The 26,469-nt window shown below is 45.3% G+C and overlaps 10 protein-coding genes across 10 annotated transcripts; all 10 read left to right on the forward strand.

Annotated features, from left to right (window-relative positions):
• Window positions 1-328: 328 nt before the first annotated feature.
• LOC135194302 (histone H4) lies at window positions 329-640 on the forward strand. Its single transcript, XM_064219615.1, has one exon. It carries the CDS (start codon window positions 329-331, stop codon window positions 638-640), a length of 312 nt encoding a protein of 103 aa, XP_064075685.1.
• A 1,237-nt stretch (window positions 641-1,877) lies between these two features.
• LOC135194430 (histone H1B-like) lies at window positions 1,878-2,955 on the forward strand. Its single transcript, XM_064219866.1, has one exon. The coding sequence runs from the start codon at window positions 1,878-1,880 to the stop codon at window positions 2,670-2,672; it is 795 nt and encodes a 264-aa protein (XP_064075936.1). The 3' UTR covers window positions 2,673-2,955.
• Window positions 2,956-3,727: 772 nt separating this feature from the next.
• On the forward strand, window positions 3,728-4,175 carry LOC135194303 (histone H2A). The gene has a single exon (XM_064219616.1). The coding sequence runs from the start codon at window positions 3,801-3,803 to the stop codon at window positions 4,173-4,175; it is 375 nt and encodes a 124-aa protein (XP_064075686.1). The 5' UTR covers window positions 3,728-3,800.
• A 2,283-nt stretch (window positions 4,176-6,458) lies between these two features.
• LOC135194304 (histone H2B) lies at window positions 6,459-6,833 on the forward strand. The gene has a single exon (XM_064219617.1). The coding sequence runs from the start codon at window positions 6,459-6,461 to the stop codon at window positions 6,831-6,833; it is 375 nt and encodes a 124-aa protein (XP_064075687.1).
• A 3,598-nt stretch (window positions 6,834-10,431) lies between these two features.
• On the forward strand, window positions 10,432-11,509 carry LOC135194445 (histone H1B-like). Its single transcript, XM_064219915.1, has one exon. The coding sequence runs from the start codon at window positions 10,432-10,434 to the stop codon at window positions 11,224-11,226; it is 795 nt and encodes a 264-aa protein (XP_064075985.1). The 3' UTR covers window positions 11,227-11,509.
• A 4,589-nt stretch (window positions 11,510-16,098) lies between these two features.
• On the forward strand, window positions 16,099-16,410 carry LOC135194305 (histone H4). Its single transcript, XM_064219618.1, has one exon. It carries the CDS (start codon window positions 16,099-16,101, stop codon window positions 16,408-16,410), a length of 312 nt encoding a protein of 103 aa, XP_064075688.1.
• Window positions 16,411-17,647: 1,237 nt separating this feature from the next.
• On the forward strand, window positions 17,648-18,725 carry LOC135194429 (histone H1B-like). Its single transcript, XM_064219864.1, has one exon. It carries the CDS (start codon window positions 17,648-17,650, stop codon window positions 18,440-18,442), a length of 795 nt encoding a protein of 264 aa, XP_064075934.1. The 3' UTR covers window positions 18,443-18,725.
• A 772-nt stretch (window positions 18,726-19,497) lies between these two features.
• LOC135194306 (histone H2A) lies at window positions 19,498-19,945 on the forward strand. Its single transcript, XM_064219619.1, has one exon. It carries the CDS (start codon window positions 19,571-19,573, stop codon window positions 19,943-19,945), a length of 375 nt encoding a protein of 124 aa, XP_064075689.1. The 5' UTR covers window positions 19,498-19,570.
• A 945-nt stretch (window positions 19,946-20,890) lies between these two features.
• On the forward strand, window positions 20,891-21,265 carry LOC135194307 (histone H2B). Its single transcript, XM_064219620.1, has one exon. The coding sequence runs from the start codon at window positions 20,891-20,893 to the stop codon at window positions 21,263-21,265; it is 375 nt and encodes a 124-aa protein (XP_064075690.1).
• Window positions 21,266-25,902: 4,637 nt separating this feature from the next.
• Window positions 25,903-26,422, forward strand: LOC135194443 (histone H3). The gene has a single exon (XM_064219913.1). The coding sequence runs from the start codon at window positions 25,987-25,989 to the stop codon at window positions 26,395-26,397; it is 411 nt and encodes a 136-aa protein (XP_064075983.1). The 5' UTR covers window positions 25,903-25,986; the 3' UTR covers window positions 26,398-26,422.
• The last annotated feature ends 47 nt before the right edge of the window (window positions 26,423-26,469 follow it).

Consider the following 26,469-nt stretch of genomic DNA (forward strand, 5'->3'; position numbering starts at 1 on the left):
CCCCCCCCCCATTCTCCCGATAAACAAGACACATACATGAACTCCCCCCTAACCCCATCCCCTCGGCCGCCATCCCTACCATAGCTTTTTCGACTGCACGCTGTCTCTCTCAGTCTTTCTCTTTCTATCTAATGGCACTTAGATATCGCCATCTCTTTCGCACGAGCGAACGCACGCATACGTGTGTAGTTAGTCGAGCGCTTATATATCAGTCGAGCGTAGAACGACGAGACTACCATAAAGTGATCGTCTCTGATCGACAGCGGACGGATTTCTGTACGTCTTTCTTTGCCGTTCAGATTAAACAAGACAAACCGAAGACAAGAAAATGACCGGTCGCGGTAAAGGTGGAAAGGGTCTGGGGAAAGGAGGCGCGAAGCGACACAGGAAAGTGCTCCGTGATAACATCCAAGGTATCACGAAACCGGCCATCCGTCGTCTCGCACGCAGAGGCGGTGTGAAACGTATATCCGGTCTGATATACGAAGAGACTCGCGGTGTCCTCAAAGTGTTCCTCGAGAACGTAATCCGCGACGCCGTCACCTACACCGAGCACGCGAAGAGGAAGACCGTCACCGCCATGGACGTAGTGTACGCCCTGAAACGTCAGGGACGTACTCTGTACGGTTTCGGCGGTTAAAATGTTTTCGATGTTTTTTTTTTGTAATTAAATCAAAAATTTACAAATACAATACTGCGAAAACTAAATATAAAAAAGGCCCTTTTCAGGGCCGCATATGGATCTGTTTATATATACAAAAATGCTCGTTTCAATCGATCAATGACGTCTTTTCATAATATATATAATACAATACAATGAGTAAGAAAATTGTTATTAAATGAAATATAATATAAATAAACGATTATTGTTCATTATAATTATTAGTATATACAACGGATACGTTCGTATCTCATCGTTAACATAGAATAGACTCTACCATGTATCTCAATGAGTGCGTACAATCGATGCAAATATATTTATATTTACAATACGAATGTATAGATATGAAAAATTATATACTTTAAATGTTTTTATATATGATAAAACGTCCACGTCCACGTCGACGTCGTTCTCTCGGCTCTACTTCACGCGCTACGAACGCGCCGCGAACCTTATATCATACGCCGCGAAGAAGCTCGGCGTCACGTAAATGTACACGGTTACTGTAGATTATTTTTATTGTTTAAACTATCTTTCGAAACTCTTATTAATTATCTATCGTAATAGATTATATATTAATATTATTCGATACGAATTCGCATATCAGACTACGTTTTCTCGTGCTTCGTATGCCGACTCGCATAGTAGCGTGTTTTACGAACGTCGACTTGCAACACGCTAAAATTGTTAGTAAATTATCGAATAAGAGTTGCGCTTTTATACATTATCAGTGAGGTATCTTCGCTTTCAATCTGTCGTTAGAACGAAACGTTTAAAACGATTTTAATAGAATAAAATAACTTTTAAACGAGGCTCGAGGTACGCGTCTAGAACTATAACGAATTTAAACGCGATTCGTACTCATCTTCGTCGAACTATGCTACGAATTCGGCTTTCGAACGATCGATAGGTTCAAGAGGTATCTTTTTATGTAATAGAACGTTCAAAAAATACTTTACATTATATAAATATCGTATTCGAAATGATACCTGTTAGTGAAAAGTTTTAAGCGTTCGTACGAGAAATTGTCTAGCGACATCGCGGTTCTCCTTACGGTATTGCTCGGACTCCACTTACCACTAGCGACCTCTCCGCCGCGTCGACACTCTCTATCTCTCTCTCTCGTTTAGTTTATTGAACGTAATATACATACGTATATCGTGCATCACGTTTATTAGTTTTTGTGAATTGAGTTAATATAAAAAATAAAATAAAAATGGCCGACACAGCTGTAGCGACCGAAGCCCCAGCACCGGCGACCCCTGCGAAGAAACCGAAGGCGTCCGCGGCCGCCGCCGGTGGCGCCGCCGCGAAGAAACCTAAGGCGAAACCGACTCATCCTAAAACATCGGAAATGGTGAACAGCGCCATCAAAGAGTTGAAGGAACGTAGCGGTTCTTCGCTTCAGGCGATCAAGAAATACATCGCGGCTCAATACAAAGTCGATTCTGAGAAATTGGCACCGTTCATTAGAAAGTATCTCAAGAGCGCCGTCGAATCGGGCGCACTCATACAGACGAAGGGCAAGGGCGCATCGGGTTCGTTCAAACTAGAGTCGAAATCGTCCGCTTCGAAGAAACCGGCGGGTGCCGGAGTCGGAGGCGCGTCCGGCGGCAAGGCCGCATCTTCGGCCGCTTCGGGTAAGTCGAAAAAGGCGGCTTCTTCCGCTCCAGTCGGCGGCAAGGGCGGCGCCGCGGGCAAGAAAGCGGCCGCCGGCGGTGCGTCCTCCGGTGCGGCGGCGGCGGCGGCGTCGTCGCCGTCCAAATCGAAAGCGAAGGCGACGATAAAGGATAAAAAAGCTGCAGCCGCTAAAAAGAAACCGGCACCCGCTAAGAAGGCCGTCGCGGCGGCCGCTCCTTCGAAGGCGAAGGGCGCCGCATCGAAGGCGAAGAAGACCGCGAAACCGCCGACTAAGAAACCTAAAGCGCCGAAACCTAAGAAGGCCGCCGCCGCTACGCCGAAGTCGAAACCGGCAGCCAAGAAGGCCGCCTCAGCCGCCGCTAAAAAGTAAGCCGCATGCAGCCGCCGCAGCGGTGATAATAACGATGACATCTTTCAAAAGTATCATCAAAAAAAAAAAACCAAAACAAAAACAACAACACCAACATCATCGACGACATACATTCGTCCAATCCGATCGCTTCGACGAAGACGAATAAGACGACGGCGACGAACACTGTGACGATGACGATGCAAGCGTGTGCGGCGCGTAAATCGCACGACAAAAAGCCCTTTTCAGGGCTAACATAAGTTTCATAATAAACGAATATATTCGTCGTCGTGCGTTAATTTTTCTTTTTTACAATGCTACGACGACGAATAAAATGAGTTAAAGTTTCGAACGATACGACGAATAATTTCTAAATTTATAAAAAGCGTAGGTATATCGGAATATATTACAAAAATATATATATACACACACATATATAATAAAGAAATAATAATAATAAAATTATACGAAAGTATCCACATACCTTTATCATAGAGAGAATAGCACAATTTTATTTCTTTTCTTTTTTTTTTTTTTTTCTTTTTTTTTTCATTTCAGAAACATACAAACAAAACAAAAAAAAAAAAAAAAAAACAAACATACATACATACATACATACAAACAAACAAACAAACTGACTGACCTACCGATCTTTGTCATTATCGCACACGAAACACTAAAAGGACACGCGACCCGCGCGCCCGACTAATTTCACTTTAATAATATTATTTTTTATTTCATTCCTTCCTTTCTTTATTACAAAAAAAATAATATATATATATATAATTTTTACTTCATTTTTCTATTCGCATTCGAATTCCGACACCCCCCGTCCCGCCCCGCCCGACTGCCCGACTCTCCCGAAACTCGACATCATTCATCGTCGTAATCTTAATACTATACTGTATACACTAATAAGAAACAGAAATTTAACAATTTACAATTTCAATACAATCAAACAGAGTCAGAGTCTCTCTCGATACCACCGCACCGATTGACGTGACTACGTCTCGAGTATATAAAAAGCTGACGGACTACCTTGAGTGTTTTACTGTTCACCGCGCTCTCGAGCCGTACGCACGCGTACCGCTCTCTCTCTCTCTCATATTTATATTTGCGTTGCTAATTTTTCATTAATTCTCTATAATCATGTCCGGTCGCGGTAAAGGAGGCAAAGTCAAGGGGAAGGCAAAGTCGCGTTCGAACCGTGCCGGTCTACAGTTTCCGGTAGGACGTATACACAGACTGCTCAGGAAGGGTAACTACGCAGAGCGCGTCGGTGCCGGTGCACCCGTGTATCTCGCGGCCGTCATGGAATACCTAGCCGCTGAAGTACTCGAGTTGGCCGGCAACGCCGCCCGCGACAACAAGAAGACCAGGATCATACCGAGACATCTACAGTTGGCGATCCGTAACGACGAGGAGCTGAACAAGTTACTCTCGGGCGTGACTATCGCACAAGGTGGAGTCCTACCTAACATCCAAGCCGTACTTCTACCCAAGAAGACCGAGAAGAAGGCTTAAACACACCGCGTGTAGTGTGACGATGAGACACGGTCGTCGTCGACGTCGTCGTCGTCATCGTCGAATTTATAAAATTTTGATGACGATACATGCGAACGATCGTACGACCTCGTTCTTCATCGTGTTGTGACGATTAAAAAGGCCCTTTTCAGGGCCACAAAATATATCTTATATACATAGAAAAATGTTAAGTTTCCTAAGCGATTATGACGTCTTTATTCTAATATTATTAGATATTTTACAACACACACACTGCTACTGCTACTATTAAACGCGCGATCATACAACTCCGACGACGATATAATAGATATGAAATGAAATTATTTTATTATATATTTATTTATTTACGATAATTATTACTAATTACTAATATTTCGATTCATATGAATCGAATCATTCATAATAATAATGTAACAACAACAGTAGTAGTCGTCTATATAGAGACATGATATATATATATATATATATATATATATAATATTATTTATGGTTAGTAATAAATAATATTTGTCTATAATTATTATATTATTATTATTATTTTTTTTTTTTTTTTTTTGTGGTTATTTATTATATTTTCTAATAACGAGCGACTCGTATACCAATCGGAACGACTCTGATGATCGGGGGTGATGAGGCAGGGGAGTGCGAGGTACCGAATAACACACAAACTTACCTCCTCCCCTCCCCGCCCCTCCCCCTCTCGTACTAAGCGCGACGATCGTTTCTGATTGGTCGATAGAGTTCTGCGTCTGTATGCCGCACCGTATGCGCGAACGCTACGCGTGCCGCGCGGGCCTTATTTAAACAAAATCCGAGAGTTCGAAGCTAAATCACCCGGCTCCTACAAAGAGCCGTACCCGACGAACCGGTCTGTACAATAGCGTCTCACCGCGGCCGACCGAAAGGAAATCCCAAGCGGGACTTATCCTGACGGCCCCGACCGCGAGCGAGGCGTCTAGACTACGTTTTCCACCCACGACCGCAGGTCGCTCGCTGGACCTCCCCGAACGGGGTCTCATCCGGTGCGCTTGATCGGATCGTGGGAGTCTACGCGGTCACGGACCAGACTCGCCGAAACAAACCACAACAACACAGAACACCGACAACCCGTCAGAATGCCGAATACCGCTTCTTCTCCACTCTCTCTACTTGCCACCCTCACCCATCTGCAGCCTTCACCGCCAACGATGGAACTTGATCTCAACGAGACACGCATACGCAAACACACACTTGGCAGCAGCAAGATGTCTCCGAACCTTCCTTCTGTACCACGACATCTGTCGTGCGCAGACATTCACAGAGCAGGTCGTTCGCTGGACCTCCCCTTACGGGGTCTCATCCGGTGCGCTTGATCGCTCTGAGAATGTACGGAGGACCAAGAGATGTCTGCAGCACACGCCACTAGGGTACTTCCACTGGAATTACCCGACCTCAACGACCCGTCCGTAGTAACGGGCAAATCACCCGGCTCCTACAAAGAGCCGTACCCGACGAACCGGTCTGTACAATAGCGTCTCACCGCGGCCGACCGAAAGGAAATCCCAAGCGGGACTTATCCTGACGGCCCCGACCGAGAGCGAGGCGTCTAGACTACGTTTTTTCACCCACGACCGCAGGTCGCTCGCTGGACCTCCCCGAACGGGGTCTCATCCGGTGCGCTTGATCGGATCGTGGGAGTCTACGCGGTCACGGACCGGACTCGCCGAAACAAACCACAACAACACAGAACACCGACAACCTGTCAGAATGCCGAATACCACTTCTTCTCCACTCTTCTCTACCAACCACCCTCACCCATCTGCAGCCTTCACCGCCAGCGACGGAACTTGATCTCAACGAGACACGAATACGCAACACACATTTGGCAGCAGCAAGATGTCTCCGAACCCTCCCTCTGTACCACGACATCTGTCGTGCGCAGACATTCGCAGAGCAGGTCGTTCGCTGGACCTCCCCTTACGGGGTCTCATCCGGTGCGCTTGATCGCTCTGAGAATGTACGGAGGACCAAGAGATGTCTGCAGCATACGCCACTAGGGTACTTCCATGGAATTACCCGACCCCAACGACCCGTCCGTAGAAACGGACGGCGAACAGGATACCGCAGTAGATAGGGCACGGCCCTAGGAACTGCCATCACCATTCCCCATTACCAGGGGGGTGCGTGAAATACTACGATCGAAGCGGTACTCTCCAGTTTCGCTTGCGCTCCCGTACGGTGCGCACGTGTATCACACGAGATTAACTTTCGATTGCATTATTGTGAATTTGTTTATTCGTCATCATGCCGCCTAAGACTAGCGGAAAGGCCGCCAAGAAATCGGGCAAAGCTCAGAAGAACATCTCCAAGTCGGACAAGAAGAAGAAGAAGCATAAGAGGAAGGAGAGCTACGCCATCTACATTTACAAAGTACTGAAACAGGTACATCCCGACACCGGTATCTCGAGTAAGGCCATGTCGATCATGAACTCTTTCGTGAACGATATCTTCGAGCGCATCGCCGCCGAGGCTTCTCGTCTCGCTCACTACAACAAGCGATCGACGATCACCTCGAGGGAGGTGCAGACTTCGGTGAGGCTTCTTCTGCCCGGCGAGCTCGCCAAGCACGCCGTGAGCGAAGGTACTAAGGCCGTAACGAAGTACACGAGCTCCAAGTAAACGAAGCCGTAGTAGAACGCTACGATTTATGAAGGAGATAATAATAAAAAGGCCCTTTTCAGGGCCACAAAGAGTTTCGATAAACAATAATTTAAAGTTTCAAACGATTTAGCCGTCGTTTATTATTATTATTATTATCAAATAACAATAATAATACATGTTTATTTATTAACATATTTAATCGATTAATTATATACATATATAATACACACATACATACTCTGATAAGATTCCTAATTATTAACATATACAAAAACAGTTTTTTTTTCTTTACTAGTCTTGAATCGAATTTTAATTAGAGATATATAATATATTTGATCGTCGTAGTTACCTTCCTGTAGAGCTGTAGCGCTGTAAGCTCGAAGCCGCCGCCGTACTGTCGATTCCGTCGATCTTCTCATTCATTTCGATCTCGTATCATATATATCCTGCGTTTAACTCGTTCGACGTAGGCCGATGATATCTGAAAGAATAATAATATTAATTCATTAAAAATATATCTAATAATAATAATAATAACAACAACTCAAACATGAATTTTTCGCATCGATCAGTGAACGCGTGAGAGAGAACGTGCATAGCTTAGAGAGAGAGAGAGACGGATATATCGAATCGTCATCGCGGCGGTCCCTCTAGCCGTAGTAGAACTCGTATATAAGCTAACGTTCCTTTACAAAAATTTTAATCCGTCGACTACGTTCCCTTCGTGCGGACGTGTCTAGAGACGTCTCTAAGTTTGTCATAATAAATTTTCGTTTCGTGCGTGTTCGTTCATTCATCGTCAAGGATGGCTCGTACTAAGCAGACGGCCCGAAAATCTACCGGTGGTAAGGCACCGCGCAAGCAGCTCGCCACCAAGGCGGCTCGCAAGAGCGCTCCTGCCACGGGAGGTGTGAAGAAACCTCATCGTTACAGACCCGGTACGGTCGCCCTTCGTGAGATCCGTCGTTACCAGAAGAGCACTGAGCTTCTGATCCGCAAACTGCCATTCCAGCGTCTCGTTCGTGAGATCGCTCAAGACTTCAAGACCGATCTCCGTTTCCAGAGTTCCGCCGTAATGGCCCTGCAGGAAGCAAGCGAAGCTTATCTCGTCGGTCTCTTCGAAGACACGAACCTGTGCGCTATCCACGCTAAGCGTGTGACGATCATGCCTAAGGATATTCAATTGGCGCGCAGGATCCGAGGAGAACGTGCCTAATTGCGTCTGCGTCGTCGTCGTCGCAGTCTCATTTGCACAATTCTACGTATAGAAAAAAATAAATAATAATAATATACGCAGTATCATATGCAGATAGACTGCAAGTAAACATATTCAAAAAGGCCCTTTTCAGGGCCGCATATATATCTAAAAACAAAGAAAAAAAAATTTTTTTTTTTTTTTTCGTCGTCCGTTTCAAACGTAACAAAGTCGTCACGAAAAACCTACTCACAAATAACAATAATTATTTTTATATCAAAATTATCATAAACACGTTACACATAATTCGAAATATCAATACGCACATACGTAAACGTTGTGTATTTTATACTATTATTGTAAATAAATATGTATATTTCAATCGAATACGAGAACGTGAGAGGTGAGTGTATGTGTGATTACATATATTATTACGATCTTATGACGATATATTGATCGTTAAGAGCATAATTGTAAATATTAAATATTATTGCAAAGATATCAATTTTGAAGAACACAAAAATATCTCACACCCCCCCCCCCCCCCCCCCATTCTCCCGATAAACAAGACACATACATGAACTCCCCCCTAACCCCATCCCCTCGGCCGCCATCCCTACCATAGCTTTTTCGACTGCACGCTGTCTCTCTCAGTCTTTCTCTTTCTATCTAATGGCACTTAGATATCGCCATCTCTTTCGCACACGGAGCGAACGCACGCATACGTGTGTAGTTAGTCGAGCGCTTATATATCAGTCGAGCGTAGAACGACGAGACTACCATAAAGTGATCGTCTCTGATCGACAGCGGACGGATTTCTGTACGTCTTTCTTTGCCGTTCAGATTAAACAAGACAAACCGAAGACAAGAAAATGACCGGTCGCGGTAAAGGTGGAAAGGGTCTGGGGAAAGGAGGCGCGAAGCGACACAGGAAAGTGCTCCGTGATAACATCCAAGGTATCACGAAACCGGCCATCCGTCGTCTCGCACGCAGAGGCGGTGTGAAACGTATATCCGGTCTGATATACGAAGAGACTCGCGGTGTCCTCAAAGTGTTCCTCGAGAACGTAATCCGCGACGCCGTCACCTACACCGAGCACGCGAAGAGGAAGACCGTCACCGCCATGGACGTAGTGTACGCCCTGAAACGTCAGGGACGTACTCTGTACGGTTTCGGCGGTTAAAATGTTTTCGATGTTTTTTTTTTGTAATTAAATCAAAAATTTACAAATACAATACTGCGAAAACTAAATATAAAAAAGGCCCTTTTCAGGGCCGCATATGGATCTGTTTATATATACAAAAATGCTCGTTTCAATCGATCAATGACGTCTTTTCATAATATATATAATACAATACAATGAGTAAGAAAATTGTTATTAAATGAAATATAATATAAATAAACGATTATTGTTCATTATAATTATTAGTATATACAACGGATACGTTCGTATCTCATCGTTAACATAGAATAGACTCTACCATGTATCTCAATGAGTGCGTACAATCGATGCAAATATATTTATATTTACAATACGAATGTATAGATATGAAAAATTATATACTTTAAATGTTTTTATATATGATAAAACGTCCACGTCCACGTCGACGTCGTTCTCTCGGCTCTACTTCACGCGCTACGAACGCGCCGCGAACCTTATATCATACGCCGCGAAGAAGCTCGGCGTCACGTAAATGTACACGGTTACTGTAGATTATTTTTATTGTTTAAACTATCTTTCGAAACTCTTATTAATTATCTATCGTAATAGATTATATATTAATATTATTCGATACGAATTCGCATATCAGACTACGTTTTCTCGTGCTTCGTATGCCGACTCGCATAGTAGCGTGTTTTACGAACGTCGACTTGCAACACGCTAAAATTGTTAGTAAATTATCGAATAAGAGTTGCGCTTTTATACATTATCAGTGAGGTATCTTCGCTTTCAATCTGTCGTTAGAACGAAACGTTTAAAACGATTTTAATAGAATAAAATAACTTTTAAACGAGGCTCGAGGTACGCGTCTAGAACTATAACGAATTTAAACGCGATTCGTACTCATCTTCGTCGAACTATGCTACGAATTCGGCTTTCGAACGATCGATAGGTTCAAGAGGTATCTTTTTATGTAATAGAACGTTCAAAAAATACTTTACATTATATAAATATCGTATTCGAAATGATACCTGTTAGTGAAAAGTTTTAAGCGTTCGTACGAGAAATTGTCTAGCGACATCGCGGTTCTCCTTACGGTATTGCTCGGACTCCACTTACCACTAGCGACCTCTCCGCCGCGTCGACACTCTCTATCTCTCTCTCTCGTTTAGTTTATTGAACGTAATATACATACGTATATCGTGCATCACGTTTATTAGTTTTTGTGAATTGAGTTAATATAAAAAATAAAATAAAAATGGCCGACACAGCTGTAGCGACCGAAGCCCCAGCACCGGCGACCCCTGCGAAGAAACCGAAGGCGTCCGCGGCCGCCGCCGGTGGCGCCGCCGCGAAGAAACCTAAGGCGAAACCGACTCATCCTAAAACATCGGAAATGGTGAACAGCGCCATCAAAGAGTTGAAGGAACGTAGCGGTTCTTCGCTTCAGGCGATCAAGAAATACATCGCGGCTCAATACAAAGTCGATTCTGAGAAATTGGCACCGTTCATTAGAAAGTATCTCAAGAGCGCCGTCGAATCGGGCGCACTCATACAGACGAAGGGCAAGGGCGCATCGGGTTCGTTCAAACTAGAGTCGAAATCGTCCGCTTCGAAGAAACCGGCGGGTGCCGGAGTCGGAGGCGCGTCCGGCGGCAAGGCCGCATCTTCGGCCGCTTCGGGTAAGTCGAAAAAGGCGGCTTCTTCCGCTCCAGTCGGCGGCAAGGGCGGCGCCGCGGGCAAGAAAGCGGCCGCCGGCGGTGCGTCCTCCGGTGCGGCGGCGGCGGCGGCGTCGTCGCCGTCCAAATCGAAAGCGAAGGCGACGATAAAGGATAAAAAAGCTGCAGCCGCTAAAAAGAAACCGGCACCCGCTAAGAAGGCCGTCGCGGCGGCCGCTCCTTCGAAGGCGAAGGGCGCCGCATCGAAGGCGAAGAAGACCGCGAAACCGCCGACTAAGAAACCTAAAGCGCCGAAACCTAAGAAGGCCGCCGCCGCTACGCCGAAGTCGAAACCGGCAGCCAAGAAGGCCGCCTCAGCCGCCGCTAAAAAGTAAGCCGCATGCAGCCGCCGCAGCGGTGATAATAACGATGACATCTTTCAAAAGTATCATCAAAAAAAAAAAACCAAAACAAAAACAACAACACCAACATCATCGACGACATACATTCGTCCAATCCGATCGCTTCGACGAAGACGAATAAGACGACGGCGACGAACACTGTGACGATGACGATGCAAGCGTGTGCGGCGCGTAAATCGCACGACAAAAAGCCCTTTTCAGGGCTAACATAAGTTTCATAATAAACGAATATATTCGTCGTCGTGCGTTAATTTTTCTTTTTTACAATGCTACGACGACGAATAAAATGAGTTAAAGTTTCGAACGATACGACGAATAATTTCTAAATTTATAAAAAGCGTAGGTATATCGGAATATATTACAAAAATATATATATACACACACATATATAATAAAGAAATAATAATAATAAAATTATACGAAAGTATCCACATACCTTTATCATAGAGAGAATAGCACAATTTTATTTCTTTTCTTTTTTTTTTTTTTTTCTTTTTTTTTTCATTTCAGAAACATACAAACAAAACAAAAAAAAAAAAAAAAAAACAAACATACATACATACATACATACAAACAAACAAACAAACTGACTGACCTACCGATCTTTGTCATTATCGCACACGAAACACTAAAAGGACACGCGACCCGCGCGCCCGACTAATTTCACTTTAATAATATTATTTTTTATTTCATTCCTTCCTTTCTTTATTACAAAAAAAATAATATATATATATATAATTTTTACTTCATTTTTCTATTCGCATTCGAATTCCGACACCCCCCGTCCCGCCCCGCCCGACTGCCCGACTCTCCCGAAACTCGACATCATTCATCGTCGTAATCTTAATACTATACTGTATACACTAATAAGAAACAGAAATTTAACAATTTACAATTTCAATACAATCAAACAGAGTCAGAGTCTCTCTCGATACCACCGCACCGATTGACGTGACTACGTCTCGAGTATATAAAAAGCTGACGGACTACCTTGAGTGTTTTACTGTTCACCGCGCTCTCGAGCCGTACGCACGCGTACCGCTCTCTCTCTCTCTCATATTTATATTTGCGTTGCTAATTTTTCATTAATTCTCTATAATCATGTCCGGTCGCGGTAAAGGAGGCAAAGTCAAGGGGAAGGCAAAGTCGCGTTCGAACCGTGCCGGTCTACAGTTTCCGGTAGGACGTATACACAGACTGCTCAGGAAGGGTAACTACGCAGAGCGCGTCGGTGCCGGTGCACCCGTGTATCTCGCGGCCGTCATGGAATACCTAGCCGCTGAAGTACTCGAGTTGGCCGGCAACGCCGCCCGCGACAACAAGAAGACCAGGATCATACCGAGACATCTACAGTTGGCGATCCGTAACGACGAGGAGCTGAACAAGTTACTCTCGGGCGTGACTATCGCACAAGGTGGAGTCCTACCTAACATCCAAGCCGTACTTCTACCCAAGAAGACCGAGAAGAAGGCTTAAACACACCGCGTGTAGTGTGACGATGAGACACGGTCGTCGTCGACGTCGTCGTCGTCATCGTCGAATTTATAAAATTTTGATGACGATACATGCGAACGATCGTACGACCTCGTTCTTCATCGTGTTGTGACGATTAAAAAGGCCCTTTTCAGGGCCACAAAATATATCTTATATACATAGAAAAATGTTAAGTTTCCTAAGCGATTATGACGTCTTTATTCTAATATTATTAGATATTTTACAACACACACACTGCTACTGCTACTATTAAACGCGCGATCATACAACTCCGACGACGATATAATAGATATGAAATGAAATTATTTTATTATATATTTATTTATTTACGATAATTATTACTAATTACTAATATTTCGATTCATATGAATCGAATCATTCATAATAATAATGTAACAACAACAGTAGTAGTCGTCTATATAGAGACATGATATATATATATATATATATATATATATATATATATATATATATATATATATAATATTATTTATGGTTAGTAATAAATAATATTTGTCTATAATTATTATATTATTATTATTATTTTTTTTTTTTTTTGTGGTTATTTATTATATTTTCTAATAACGAGCGACTCGTATACCAATCGGAACGACTCTGATGATCGGGGGTGATGAGGCAGGGGAGTGCGAGGTACCGAATAACACACAAACTTACCTCCTCCCCTCCCCGCCCCTCCCCCTCTCGTACTAAGCGCGACGATCGTTTCTGATTGGTCGATAGAGTTCTGCGTCTGTATGCCGCACCGTATGCGCGAACGCTACGCGTGCCGCGCGGGCCTTATTTAAACAAAATCCGAGAGTTCGAAGCGGTACTCTCCAGTTTCGCTTGCGCTCCCGTACGGTGCGCACGTGTATCACACGAGATTAACTTTCGATTGCATTATTGTGAATTTGTTTATTCGTCATCATGCCGCCTAAGACTAGCGGAAAGGCCGCCAAGAAATCGGGCAAAGCTCAGAAGAACATCTCCAAGTCGGACAAGAAGAAGAAGAAGCATAAGAGGAAGGAGAGCTACGCCATCTACATTTACAAAGTACTGAAACAGGTACATCCCGACACCGGTATCTCGAGTAAGGCCATGTCGATCATGAACTCTTTCGTGAACGATATCTTCGAGCGCATCGCCGCCGAGGCTTCTCGTCTCGCTCACTACAACAAGCGATCGACGATCACCTCGAGGGAGGTGCAGACTTCGGTGAGGCTTCTTCTGCCCGGCGAGCTCGCCAAGCACGCCGTGAGCGAAGGTACTAAGGCCGTAACGAAGTACACGAGCTCCAAGTAAACGAAGCCGTAGTAGAACGCTACGATTTATGAAGGAGATAATAATAAAAAGGCCCTTTTCAGGGCCACAAAGAGTTTCGATAAACAATAATTTAAAGTTTCAAACGATTTAGCCGTCGTTTATTATTATTATTATTATCAAATAACAATAATAATACATGTTTATTTATTAACATATTTAATCGATTAATTATATACATATATAATACACACATACATACTCTGATAAGATTCCTAATTATTAACATATACAAAAACAGTTTTTTTTTCTTTACTAGTCTTGAATCGAATTTTAATTAGAGATATATAATATATTTGATCGTCGTAGTTACCTTCCTGTAGAGCTGTAGCGCTGTAAGCTCGAAGCCGCCGCCGTACTGTCGATTCCGTCGATCTTCTCATTCATTTCGATCTCGTATCATATATATCCTGCGTTTAACTCGTTCGACGTAGGCCGATGATATCTGAAAGAATAATAATATTAATTCATTAAAAATATATCTAATAATAATAATAATAACAACAACTCAAACATGAATTTTTCGCATCGATCAGTGAACGCGTGAGAGAGAACGTGCATAGCTTAGAGAGAGAGAGAGACGGATATATCGAATCGTCATCGCGGCGGTCCCTCTAGCCGTAGTAGAACTCGTATATAAGCTAACGTTCCTTTACAAAAATTTTAATCCGTCGACTACGTTCCCTTCGTGCGGACGTGTCTAGAGACGTCTCTAAGTTTGTCATAATAAATTTTCGTTTCGTGCGTGTTCGTTCATTCATCGTCAAGGATGGCTCGTACTAAGCAGACGGCCCGAAAATCTACCGGTGGTAAGGCACCGCGCAAGCAGCTCGCCACCAAGGCGGCTCGCAAGAGCGCTCCTGCCACGGGAGGTGTGAAGAAACCTCATCGTTACAGACCCGGTACGGTCGCCCTTCGTGAGATCCGTCGTTACCAGAAGAGCACTGAGCTTCTGATCCGCAAACTGCCATTCCAGCGTCTCGTTCGTGAGATCGCTCAAGACTTCAAGACCGATCTCCGTTTCCAGAGTTCCGCCGTAATGGCCCTGCAGGAAGCAAGCGAAGCTTATCTCGTCGGTCTCTTCGAAGACACGAACCTGTGCGCTATCCACGCTAAGCGTGTGACGATCATGCCTAAGGATATTCAATTGGCGCGCAGGATCCGAGGAGAACGTGCCTAATTGCGTCTGCGTCGTCGTCGTCGCAGTCTCATTTGCACAATTCTACGTATAGAAAAAAATAAATAATAATAATATACGCAGTATCATATGCAGATAGACTGCAAGTAAACATATTCAAAAAGGCCCTTTTCAGGGCCGCATATATATCTAAAAACAAAGAAAAAAAAATTTTTTTTTTTTTTTTCGTCGTCCGTTTCAAACGTAACAAAGTCGTCACGAAAAACCTACTCACAAATAACAATAATTATTTTTATATCAAAATTATCATAAACACGTTACACATAATTCGAAATATCAATACGCACATACGTAAACGTTGTGTATTTTATACTATTATTGTAAATAAATATGTATATTTCAATCGAATACGAGAACGTGAGAGGTGAGTGTATGTGTGATTACATATATTATTACGATCTTATGACGATATATTGATCGTTAAGAGCATAATTGTAAATATTAAATATTATTGCAAAGATATCAATTTTGAAGAACACAAAAATATCTCACACCCCCCCCCCCCCCCCCCCATTCTCCCGATAAACAAGACACATACATGAACTCCCCCCTAACCCCATCCCCTCGGCCGCCATCCCTACCATAGCTTTTTCGACTGCACGCTGTCTCTCTCAGTCTTTCTCTTTCTATCTAATGGCACTTAGATATCGCCATCTCTTTCGCACACGGAGCGAACGCACGCATACGTGTGTAGTTAGTCGAGCGCTTATATATCAGTCGAGCGTAGAACGACGAGACTACCATAAAGTGATCGTCTCTGATCGACAGCGGACGGATTTCTGTACGTCTTTCTTTGCCGTTCAGATTAAACAAGACAAACCGAAGACAAGAAAATGACCGGTCGCGGTAAAGGTGGAAAGGGTCTGGGGAAAGGAGGCGCGAAGCGACACAGGAAAGTGCTCCGTGATAACATCCAAGGTATCACGAAACCGGCCATCCGTCGTCTCGCACGCAGAGGCGGTGTGAAACGTATATCCGGTCTGATATACGAAGAGACTCGCGGTGTCCTCAAAGTGTTCCTCGAGAACGTAATCCGCGACGCCGTCACCTACACCGAGCACGCGAAGAGGAAGACCGTCACCGCCATGGACGTAGTGTACGCCCTGAAACGTCAGGGACGTACTCTGTACGGTTTCGGCGGTTAAAATGTTTTCGATGTTTTTTTTTTGTAATTAAATCAAAAATTTACAAATACAATACTGCGAAAACTAAATATAAAAAAGGCCCTTTTCAGGGCCGCATATGGATCTGTTTATATATACAAAAATGCTCGTTTCAATCGATCAATGACGTCTTTTCATAATATATATAATACAATACAATGAGTAAGAAAATTGTTATTAAATGAAATATAATATAAATAAACGATTATTGTTCATTATAATTATTAGTATATACAACGGATACGTTCGTATCTCATCGTTAACATAGAATAGACTCTACCATGTATCTCAATGAGTGCGTACAATCGATGCAAATATATTTATATTTACAATACGAATGTATAGATATGAAAAATTATATACTTTAAATGTTTTTATATATGATAAAACGTCCACGTCCACGTCGACGTCGTTCTCTCGGCTCTACTTCACGCGCTACGAACGCGCCGCGAACCTTATATCATACGCCGCGAAGAAGCTCGGCGTCACGTAAATGTACACGGTTACTGTAGATTATTTTTATTGTTTAAACTATCTTTCGAAACTCTTATTAATTATCTATCGTAATAGATTATATATTAATATTATTCGATACGAATTCGCATATCAGACTACGTTTTCTCGTGCTTCGTATGCCGACTCGCATAGTAGCGTGTTTTACGAACGTCGACTTGCAACACGCTAAAATTGTTAGTAAATTATCGAATAAGAGTTGCGCTTTTATACATTATCAGTGAGGTATCTTCGCTTTCAATCTGTCGTTAGAACGAAACGTTTAAAACGATTTTAATAGAATAAAATAACTTTTAAACGAGGCTCGAGGTACGCGTCTAGAACTATAACGAATTTAAACGCGATTCGTACTCATCTTCGTCGAACTATGCTACGAATTCGGCTTTCGAACGATCGATAGGTTCAAGAGGTATCTTTTTATGTAATAGAACGTTCAAAAAATACTTTACATTATATAAATATCGTATTCGAAATGATACCTGTTAGTGAAAAGTTTTAAGCGTTCGTACGAGAAATTGTCTAGCGACATCGCGGTTCTCCTTACGGTATTGCTCGGACTCCACTTACCACTAGCGACCTCTCCGCCGCGTCGACACTCTCTATCTCTCTCTCTCGTTTAGTTTATTGAACGTAATATACATACGTATATCGTGCATCACGTTTATTAGTTTTTGTGAATTGAGTTAATATAAAAAATAAAATAAAAATGGCCGACACAGCTGTAGCGACCGAAGCCCCAGCACCGGCGACCCCTGCGAAGAAACCGAAGGCGTCCGCGGCCGCCGCCGGTGGCGCCGCCGCGAAGAAACCTAAGGCGAAACCGACTCATCCTAAAACATCGGAAATGGTGAACAGCGCCATCAAAGAGTTGAAGGAACGTAGCGGTTCTTCGCTTCAGGCGATCAAGAAATACATCGCGGCTCAATACAAAGTCGATTCTGAGAAATTGGCACCGTTCATTAGAAAGTATCTCAAGAGCGCCGTCGAATCGGGCGCACTCATACAGACGAAGGGCAAGGGCGCATCGGGTTCGTTCAAACTAGAGTCGAAATCGTCCGCTTCGAAGAAACCGGCGGGTGCCGGAGTCGGAGGCGCGTCCGGCGGCAAGGCCGCATCTTCGGCCGCTTCGGGTAAGTCGAAAAAGGCGGCTTCTTCCGCTCCAGTCGGCGGCAAGGGCGGCGCCGCGGGCAAGAAAGCGGCCGCCGGCGGTGCGTCCTCCGGTGCGGCGGCGGCGGCGGCGTCGTCGCCGTCCAAATCGAAAGCGAAGGCGACGATAAAGGATAAAAAAGCTGCAGCCGCTAAAAAGAAACCGGCACCCGCTAAGAAGGCCGTCGCGGCGGCCGCTCCTTCGAAGGCGAAGGGCGCCGCATCGAAGGCGAAGAAGACCGCGAAACCGCCGACTAAGAAACCTAAAGCGCCGAAACCTAAGAAGGCCGCCGCCGCTACGCCGAAGTCGAAACCGGCAGCCAAGAAGGCCGCCTCAGCCGCCGCTAAAAAGTAAGCCGCATGCAGCCGCCGCAGCGGTGATAATAACGATGACATCTTTCAAAAGTATCATCAAAAAAAAAAAACCAAAACAAAAACAACAACACCAACATCATCGACGACATACATTCGTCCAATCCGATCGCTTCGACGAAGACGAATAAGACGACGGCGACGAACACTGTGACGATGACGATGCAAGCGTGTGCGGCGCGTAAATCGCACGACAAAAAGCCCTTTTCAGGGCTAACATAAGTTTCATAATAAACGAATATATTCGTCGTCGTGCGTTAATTTTTCTTTTTTACAATGCTACGACGACGAATAAAATGAGTTAAAGTTTCGAACGATACGACGAATAATTTCTAAATTTATAAAAAGCGTAGGTATATCGGAATATATTACAAAAATATATATATACACACACATATATAATAAAGAAATAATAATAATAAAATTATACGAAAGTATCCACATACCTTTATCATAGAGAGAATAGCACAATTTTATTTCTTTTCTTTTTTTTTTTTTTTTCTTTTTTTTTTCATTTCAGAAACATACAAACAAAACAAAAAAAAAAAAAAAAAAACAAACATACATACATACATACATACAAACAAACAAACAAACTGACTGACCTACCGATCTTTGTCATTATCGCACACGAAACACTAAAAGGACACGCGACCCGCGCGCCCGACTAATTTCACTTTAATAATATTATTTTTTATTTCATTCCTTCCTTTCTTTATTACAAAAAAAATAATATATATATATATAATTTTTACTTCATTTTTCTATTCGCATTCGAATTCCGACACCCCCCGTCCCGCCCCGCCCGACTGCCCGACTCTCCCGAAACTCGACATCATTCATCGTCGTAATCTTAATACTATACTGTATACACTAATAAGAAACAGAAATTTAACAATTTACAATTTCAATACAATCAAACAGAGTCAGAGTCTCTCTCGATACCACCGCACCGATTGACGTGACTACGTCTCGAGTATATAAAAAGCTGACGGACTACCTTGAGTGTTTTACTGTTCACCGCGCTCTCGAGCCGTACGCACGCGTACCGCTCTCTCTCTCTCTCATATTTATATTTGCGTTGCTAATTTTTCATTAATTCTCTATAATCATGTCCGGTCGCGGTAAAGGAGGCAAAGTCAAGGGGAAGGCAAAGTCGCGTTCGAACCGTGCCGGTCTACAGTTTCCGGTAGGACGTATACACAGACTGCTCAGGAAGGGTAACTACGCAGAGCGCGTCGGTGCCGGTGCACCCGTGTATCTCGCGGCCGTCATGGAATACCTAGCCGCTGAAGTACTCGAGTTGGCCGGCAACGCCGCCCGCGACAACAAGAAGACCAGGATCATACCGAGACATCTACAGTTGGCGATCCGTAACGACGAGGAGCTGAACAAGTTACTCTCGGGCGTGACTATCGCACAAGGTGGAGTCCTACCTAACATCCAAGCCGTACTTCTACCCAAGAAGACCGAGAAGAAGGCTTAAACACACCGCGTGTAGTGTGACGATGAGACACGGTCGTCGTCGACGTCGTCGTCGTCATCGTCGAATTTATAAAATTTTGATGACGATACATGCGAACGATCGTACGACCTCGTTCTTCATCGTGTTGTGACGATTAAAAAGGCCCTTTTCAGGGCCACAAAATATATCTTATATACATAGAAAAATGTTAAGTTTCCTAAGCGATTATGACGTCTTTATTCTAATATTATTAGATATTTTACAACACACACACTGCTACTGCTACTATTAAACGCGCGATCATACAACTCCGACGACGATATAATAGATATGAAATGAAATTATTTTATTATATATTTATTTATTTACGATAATTATTACTAATTACTAATATTTCGATTCATATGAATCGAATCATTCATAATAATAATGTAACAACAACAGTAGTAGTCGTCTATATAGAGACATGATATATATATATATATATATATATATATATATATATATATATATATATATATAATATTATTTATGGTTAGTAATAAATAATATTTGTCTATAATTATTATATTATTATTATTATTTTTTTTTTTTTTTGTGGTTATTTATTATATTTTCTAATAACGAGCGACTCGTATACCAATCGGAACGACTCTGATGATCGGGGGTGATGAGGCAGGGGAGTGCGAGGTACCGAATAACACACAAACTTACCTCCTCCCCTCCCCGCCCCTCCCCCTCTCGTACTAAGCGCGACGATCGTTTCTGATTGGTCGATAGAGTTCTGCGTCTGTATGCCGCACCGTATGCGCGAACGCTACGCGTGCCGCGCGGGCCTTATTTAAACAAAATCCGAGAGTTCGAAGCGGTACTCTCCAGTTTCGCTTGCGCTCCCGTACGGTGCGCACGTGTATCACACGAGATTAACTTTCGATTGCATTATTGTGAATTTGTTTATTCGTCATCATGCCGCCTAAGACTAGCGGAAAGGCCGCCAAGAAATCGGGCAAAGCTCAGAAGAACATCTCCAAGTCGGACAAGAAGAAGAAGAAGCATAAGAGGAAGGAGAGCTACGCCATCTACATTTACAAAGTACTGAAACAGGTACATCCCGACACCGGTATCTCGAGTAAGGCCATGTCGATCATGAACTCTTTCGTGAACGATATCTTCGAGCGCATCGCCGCCGAGGCTTCTCGTCTCGCTCACTACAACAAGCGATCGACGATCACCTCGAGGGAGGTGCAGACTTCGGTGAGGCTTCTTCTGCCCGGCGAGCTCGCCAAGCACGCCGTGAGCGAAGGTACTAAGGCCGTAACGAAGTACACGAGCTCCAAGTAAACGAAGCCGTAGTAGAACGCTACGATTTATGAAGGAGATAATAATAAAAAGGCCCTTTTCAGGGCCACAAAGAGTTTCGATAAACAATAATTTAAAGTTTCAAACGATTTAGCCGTCGTTTATTATTATTATTATTATCAAATAACAATAATAATACATGTTTATTTATTAACATATTTAATCGATTAATTATATACATATATAATACACACATACATACTCTGATAAGATTCCTAATTATTAACATATACAAAAACAGTTTTTTTTTTTTTTTTTTTTTTTTTTTTTTTTTTTTTTTTTTTTTTCTTTACTAGTCTTGAATCGAATTTTAATTAGAGATATATAATATATTTGATCGTCGTAGTTACCTTCCTGTAGAGCTGTAGCGCTGTAAGCTCGAAGCCGCCGCCGTACTGTCGATTCCGTCGATCTTCTCATTCATTTCGATCTCGTATCATATATATCCTGCGTTTAACTCGTTCGACGTAGGCCGATGATATCTGAAAGAATAATAATATTAATTCATTAAAAATATATCTAATAATAATAATAATAACAACAACTCAAACATGAATTTTTCGCATCGATCAGTGAACGCGTGAGAGAGAACGTGCATAGCTTAGAGAGAGAGAGAGACGGATATATCGAATCGTCATCGCGGCGGTCCCTCTAGCCGTAGTAGAACTCGTATATAAGCTAACGTTCCTTTACAAAAATTTTAATCAATCCTAACACCCGACGTGCTAGACATAGCCGTCCACAGGGGGCTCACACAGAGACTCTCGCAGGAAGTCTTGGCGGACGACATGGGGTCCGACCACCAACCGGTTCTCCTAACACTGCAAGCAACCCTAGCTGCAGCCAGACGACCACCTCGCCGGTGCACCGACTGGACTACCTACAGGGAACATCTGGAGGAGAACACGAGGATGAAACCAGCAACGAACGCAGAGGAGATAGAAGACCTCGCCTTAGACGTCAGAGACACCCTGCGTCACGCCTACGAGGCAGCGACGCACACACAGGAGGTATCACACCGATACCACACCCTACCTGGCCATATAAGGAAGCTTCTATCAAGGAAGAGAGAGCTACGCAAGCTGTGGCAGCGAACCCGCTGCCCCACGCTAAAGCGACAACTCAACCGCCTCAACGATCGAGCCACAGAGTCAGTAAGCGACCACCGATCCCGAACATGGGAGAGCACCATCGAGACTGCAGCAGACGACATGAAGTCACTTCATCGACTCAACCGCAACCTCACCAACTCGAGTGAACCTAGACGTCCACTCCGAGCGAACGATGGAACTCTACGATACCAGACAGCGGATCGCGCTGAGATCTTTGCAACCACGCTAGAGCAGCAGTTCACACCGAACCCTGCTCGCTACCAGGCACACAGCACAGCAGTCGAAGAACAAGTTCGAGAATACCTGGCAGAACCACTGTCCCCCACCGATGACCCCATAGTCATCACACCGGGACAAGTACTACGGATGACAAGGCGTGCGAACCCACGTAAGGCCCCGGGGTGCGACGGAATCACAAACTCCGCCCTCCGCCACCTACCACCGCGTAGCATAGCCGCGATCACGCGGCTATTTAACGGAATACTCCGCACGGGCCACTTTCCATCTACGTGGAAGCAAGGCCGAGTCATCATGATACCGAAGCCCGGTAAAAACACACTTTTACCGGAGAGCTACAGGCCCATCACACTTCTGCCTACCATCTCGAAAATGTTCGAGAGATTGCTGCTTCAGCACCTACGACCACACATCGAACCTCGGCCGGAACAATTTGGCTTTCGAGCTGGACATTCGACCACGCACCAAATAGCGAGAATACTGCACTACGCCGCAGTGGCACTGAACAAGAGGGAGTTCCCAGTGGCAGTATTCCTCGATATGGAGAAAGCCTTTGACCGAGTATGGCACGAAGGGCTGCTATACAAGCTGGCTCTTCGACCATCCATGCCGAAGCGAATCGTACACATCATAGCGTCATTCCTGGAGAACCGACGCTTCCAAGTCGATGTTGAAGGAGCTCTGTCCACAGAGCGACGGATCACCGCCGGTGTCCCACAGGGAAGCTGCCTATCTCCGGTATGCTATTCCTGCTACACTGACGACATCCCACTGATGGACGGAGCCGTCCTGGCCCTATACGCCGATGACGCGGCGTACATCACCACCTCTATCAAAAGGAAGCAAGCTGCAATACTGATGCAGCTCATGCTATATCAACTTCCCGACTGGTTAGCCAAATGGCGGCTAACCGTCAACGTCGAGAAGACACAGGCGATCGTCTTAGGAAGAGCATCCAACCTACCATCTCCCCTCCGGCTATTCGGAAAGGAGATCCAATGGTCTGACAGGGTCAAGTACCTTGGAGTGACCATCGACCGAAGGATGAATATGAATCATCACGTCGCGAATGTGATCAACTTGGCGCGTGCTACACGTGTCAAACTATATCCAGTGCTGAAATCGCGCCTCCCTCTGCGCGTCAAACTCGGGATCTACAAGCAATACGTGAGATCACGCCTCACGTATGCCGCTCCAGCATGGTACGCACTCACTGGCCCTGCCTCGCGAAAGAAGCTGCAAGCGCAGCAATCTCTCACACTGCGGGCCATCACGAATGCACCACGCTACGTACGGAACACAACAATTGCGAGAGATCTCAAAGTCGAAACCGTCGAGGAATTTACCAGACGCCTAGCCACGAAGATGTTCATGCGTGCCGACCAGTCGGACCACACCCACATCAAGGATATGGCACCGCAGCACGCACGGCCACCTGACGGATGGGCGTACCCGAGAGAGCTCATCAACGATGACGCCCTCAGCGAGAGCCGACCATCGCGTCGCCTCCCGCCCGCTCCTCGACAGAACGTCGACCCAGCTGACACCACGACACACCAGCCCGGAAACAACGACGTCCGCTAACGATGCATCGAACCAGAGGTAGTCCCTACGGGGACTCATCCTACTGGACTCGGCTGCATCCAGGACGCCTACCTGCAGAAAAGCCCATGATCGCTGGTCGCTCGCTGGACCTCCCCGAACGGGGTCTCATCCGGTGCGCTTGATCGAATCATGAGTAATTCTGCAGAACCGGACAGGAGTGTCACACTAGCTGGACGCACTGAAACACCATCAGATCACATTCCAGACCTAAAGACGACGCCAACAACGCCAGGACAACTCACCAAAAGGAACACCACTGACGCAAAACCAGCGCCAGTTCCAACAAATCACCCGGCTCCTACAAAGAGCCGTACCCGACGAACCGGTCTGTACAATAGCGTCTCACCGCGGCCGACCGAAAGGAAATCCCAAGCGGGACTTATCCTGACGGCCCCGACCGCGAGCGAGGCGTCTAGACTACGTTTTCCACCCACGACCGCAGGTCGCTCGCTGGACCTCCCCGAACGGGGTCTCATCCGGTGCGCTTGATCGGATCGTGGGAGTCTACGCGGTCACGGACCAGACTCGCCGAAACAAACCACAACAACACAGAACACCGACAACCCGTCAGAATGCCGAATACCGCTTCTTCTCCACTCTCTCTACTTGCCACCCTCACCCATCTGCAGCCTTCACCGCCAACGATGGAACTTGATCTCAACGAGACACGCATACGCAAACACACACTTGGCAGCAGCAAGATGTCTCCGAACCTTCATTCTGTACCACGACATCTGTCGTGCGCAGACATTCACAGAGCAGGTCGTTCGCTGGACCTCCCCTTACGGGGTCTCATCCGGTGCGCTTGATCGCTCTGAGAATGTACGGAGGACCAAGAGATGTCTGCAGCACACGCCACTAGGGTACTTCCACTGGAATTACCCGACCTCAACGACCCGTCCGTAGTAACGGGCAAATCACCCGGCTCCTACAAAGAGCCGTACCCGACGAACCGGTCTGTACAATAGCGTCTCACCGCGGCCGACCGAAAGGAAATCCCAAGCGGGACTTATCCTGACGGCCCCGACCGAGAGCGAGGCGTCTAGACTACGTTTTTCACCCACGACCGCAGGTCGCTCGCTGGACCTCCCCGAACGGGGTCTCATCCGGTGCGCTTGATCGGATCGTGGGAGTCTACGCGGTCACGGACCGGACTCGCCGAAACAAACCACAACAACACAGAACACCGACAACCTGTCAGAATGCCGAATACCACTTCTTCTCCACTCTTCTCTACCAACCACCCTCACCCATCTGCAGCCTTCACCGCCAGCGACGGAACTTGATCTCAACGAGACACGAATACGCAACACACATTTGGCAGCAGCAAGATGTCTCCGAACCCTCCCTCTGTACCACGACATCTGTCGTGCGCAGACATTCGCAGAGCAGGTCGTTCGCTGGACCTCCCCTTACGGGGTCTCATCCGGTGCGCTTGATCGCTCTGAGAATGTACGGAGGACCAAGAGATGTCTGCAGCATACGCCACTAGGGTACTTCCATGGAATTACCCGACCCCAACGACCCGTCCGTAGAAACGGACGGCGAACAGGATACCGCAGTAGATAGGGCACGGCCCTAGGAACTGCCATCACCATTCCCCATTACCAGGGGGGTGCGTGAAATACTACGATCGAAAAATTTTAATCCGTCGACTACGTTCCCTTCGTGCGGACGTGTCTAGAGACGTCTCTAAGTTTGTCATAATAAATTTTCGTTTCGTGCGTGTTCGTTCATTCATCGTCAAGGATGGCTCGTACTAAGCAGACGGCCCGAAAATCTACCGGTGGTAAGGCACCGCGCAAGCAGCTCGCCACCAAGGCGGCTCGCAAGAGCGCTCCTGCCACGGGAGGTGTGAAGAAACCTCATCGTTACAGACCCGGTACGGTCGCCCTTCGTGAGATCCGTCGTTACCAGAAGAGCACTGAGCTTCTGATCCGCAAACTGCCATTCCAGCGTCTCGTTCGTGAGATCGCTCAAGACTTCAAGACCGATCTCCGTTTCCAGAGTTCCGCCGTAATGGCCCTGCAGGAAGCAAGCGAAGCTTATCTCGTCGGTCTCTTCGAAGACACGAACCTGTGCGCTATCCACGCTAAGCGTGTGACGATCATGCCTAAGGATATTCAATTGGCGCGCAGGATCCGAGGAGAACGTGCCTAATTGCGTCTGCGTCGTCGTCGTCGCAGTCTCATTTGCACAATTCTACGTATAGAAAAAAATAAATAATAATAA

This window comes from Vanessa tameamea, chromosome 29, assembly GCF_037043105.1.
Source record: "Vanessa tameamea isolate UH-Manoa-2023 chromosome 29, ilVanTame1 primary haplotype, whole genome shotgun sequence".
NCBI lineage: Eukaryota > Metazoa > Arthropoda > Insecta > Lepidoptera > Nymphalidae > Vanessa > Vanessa tameamea.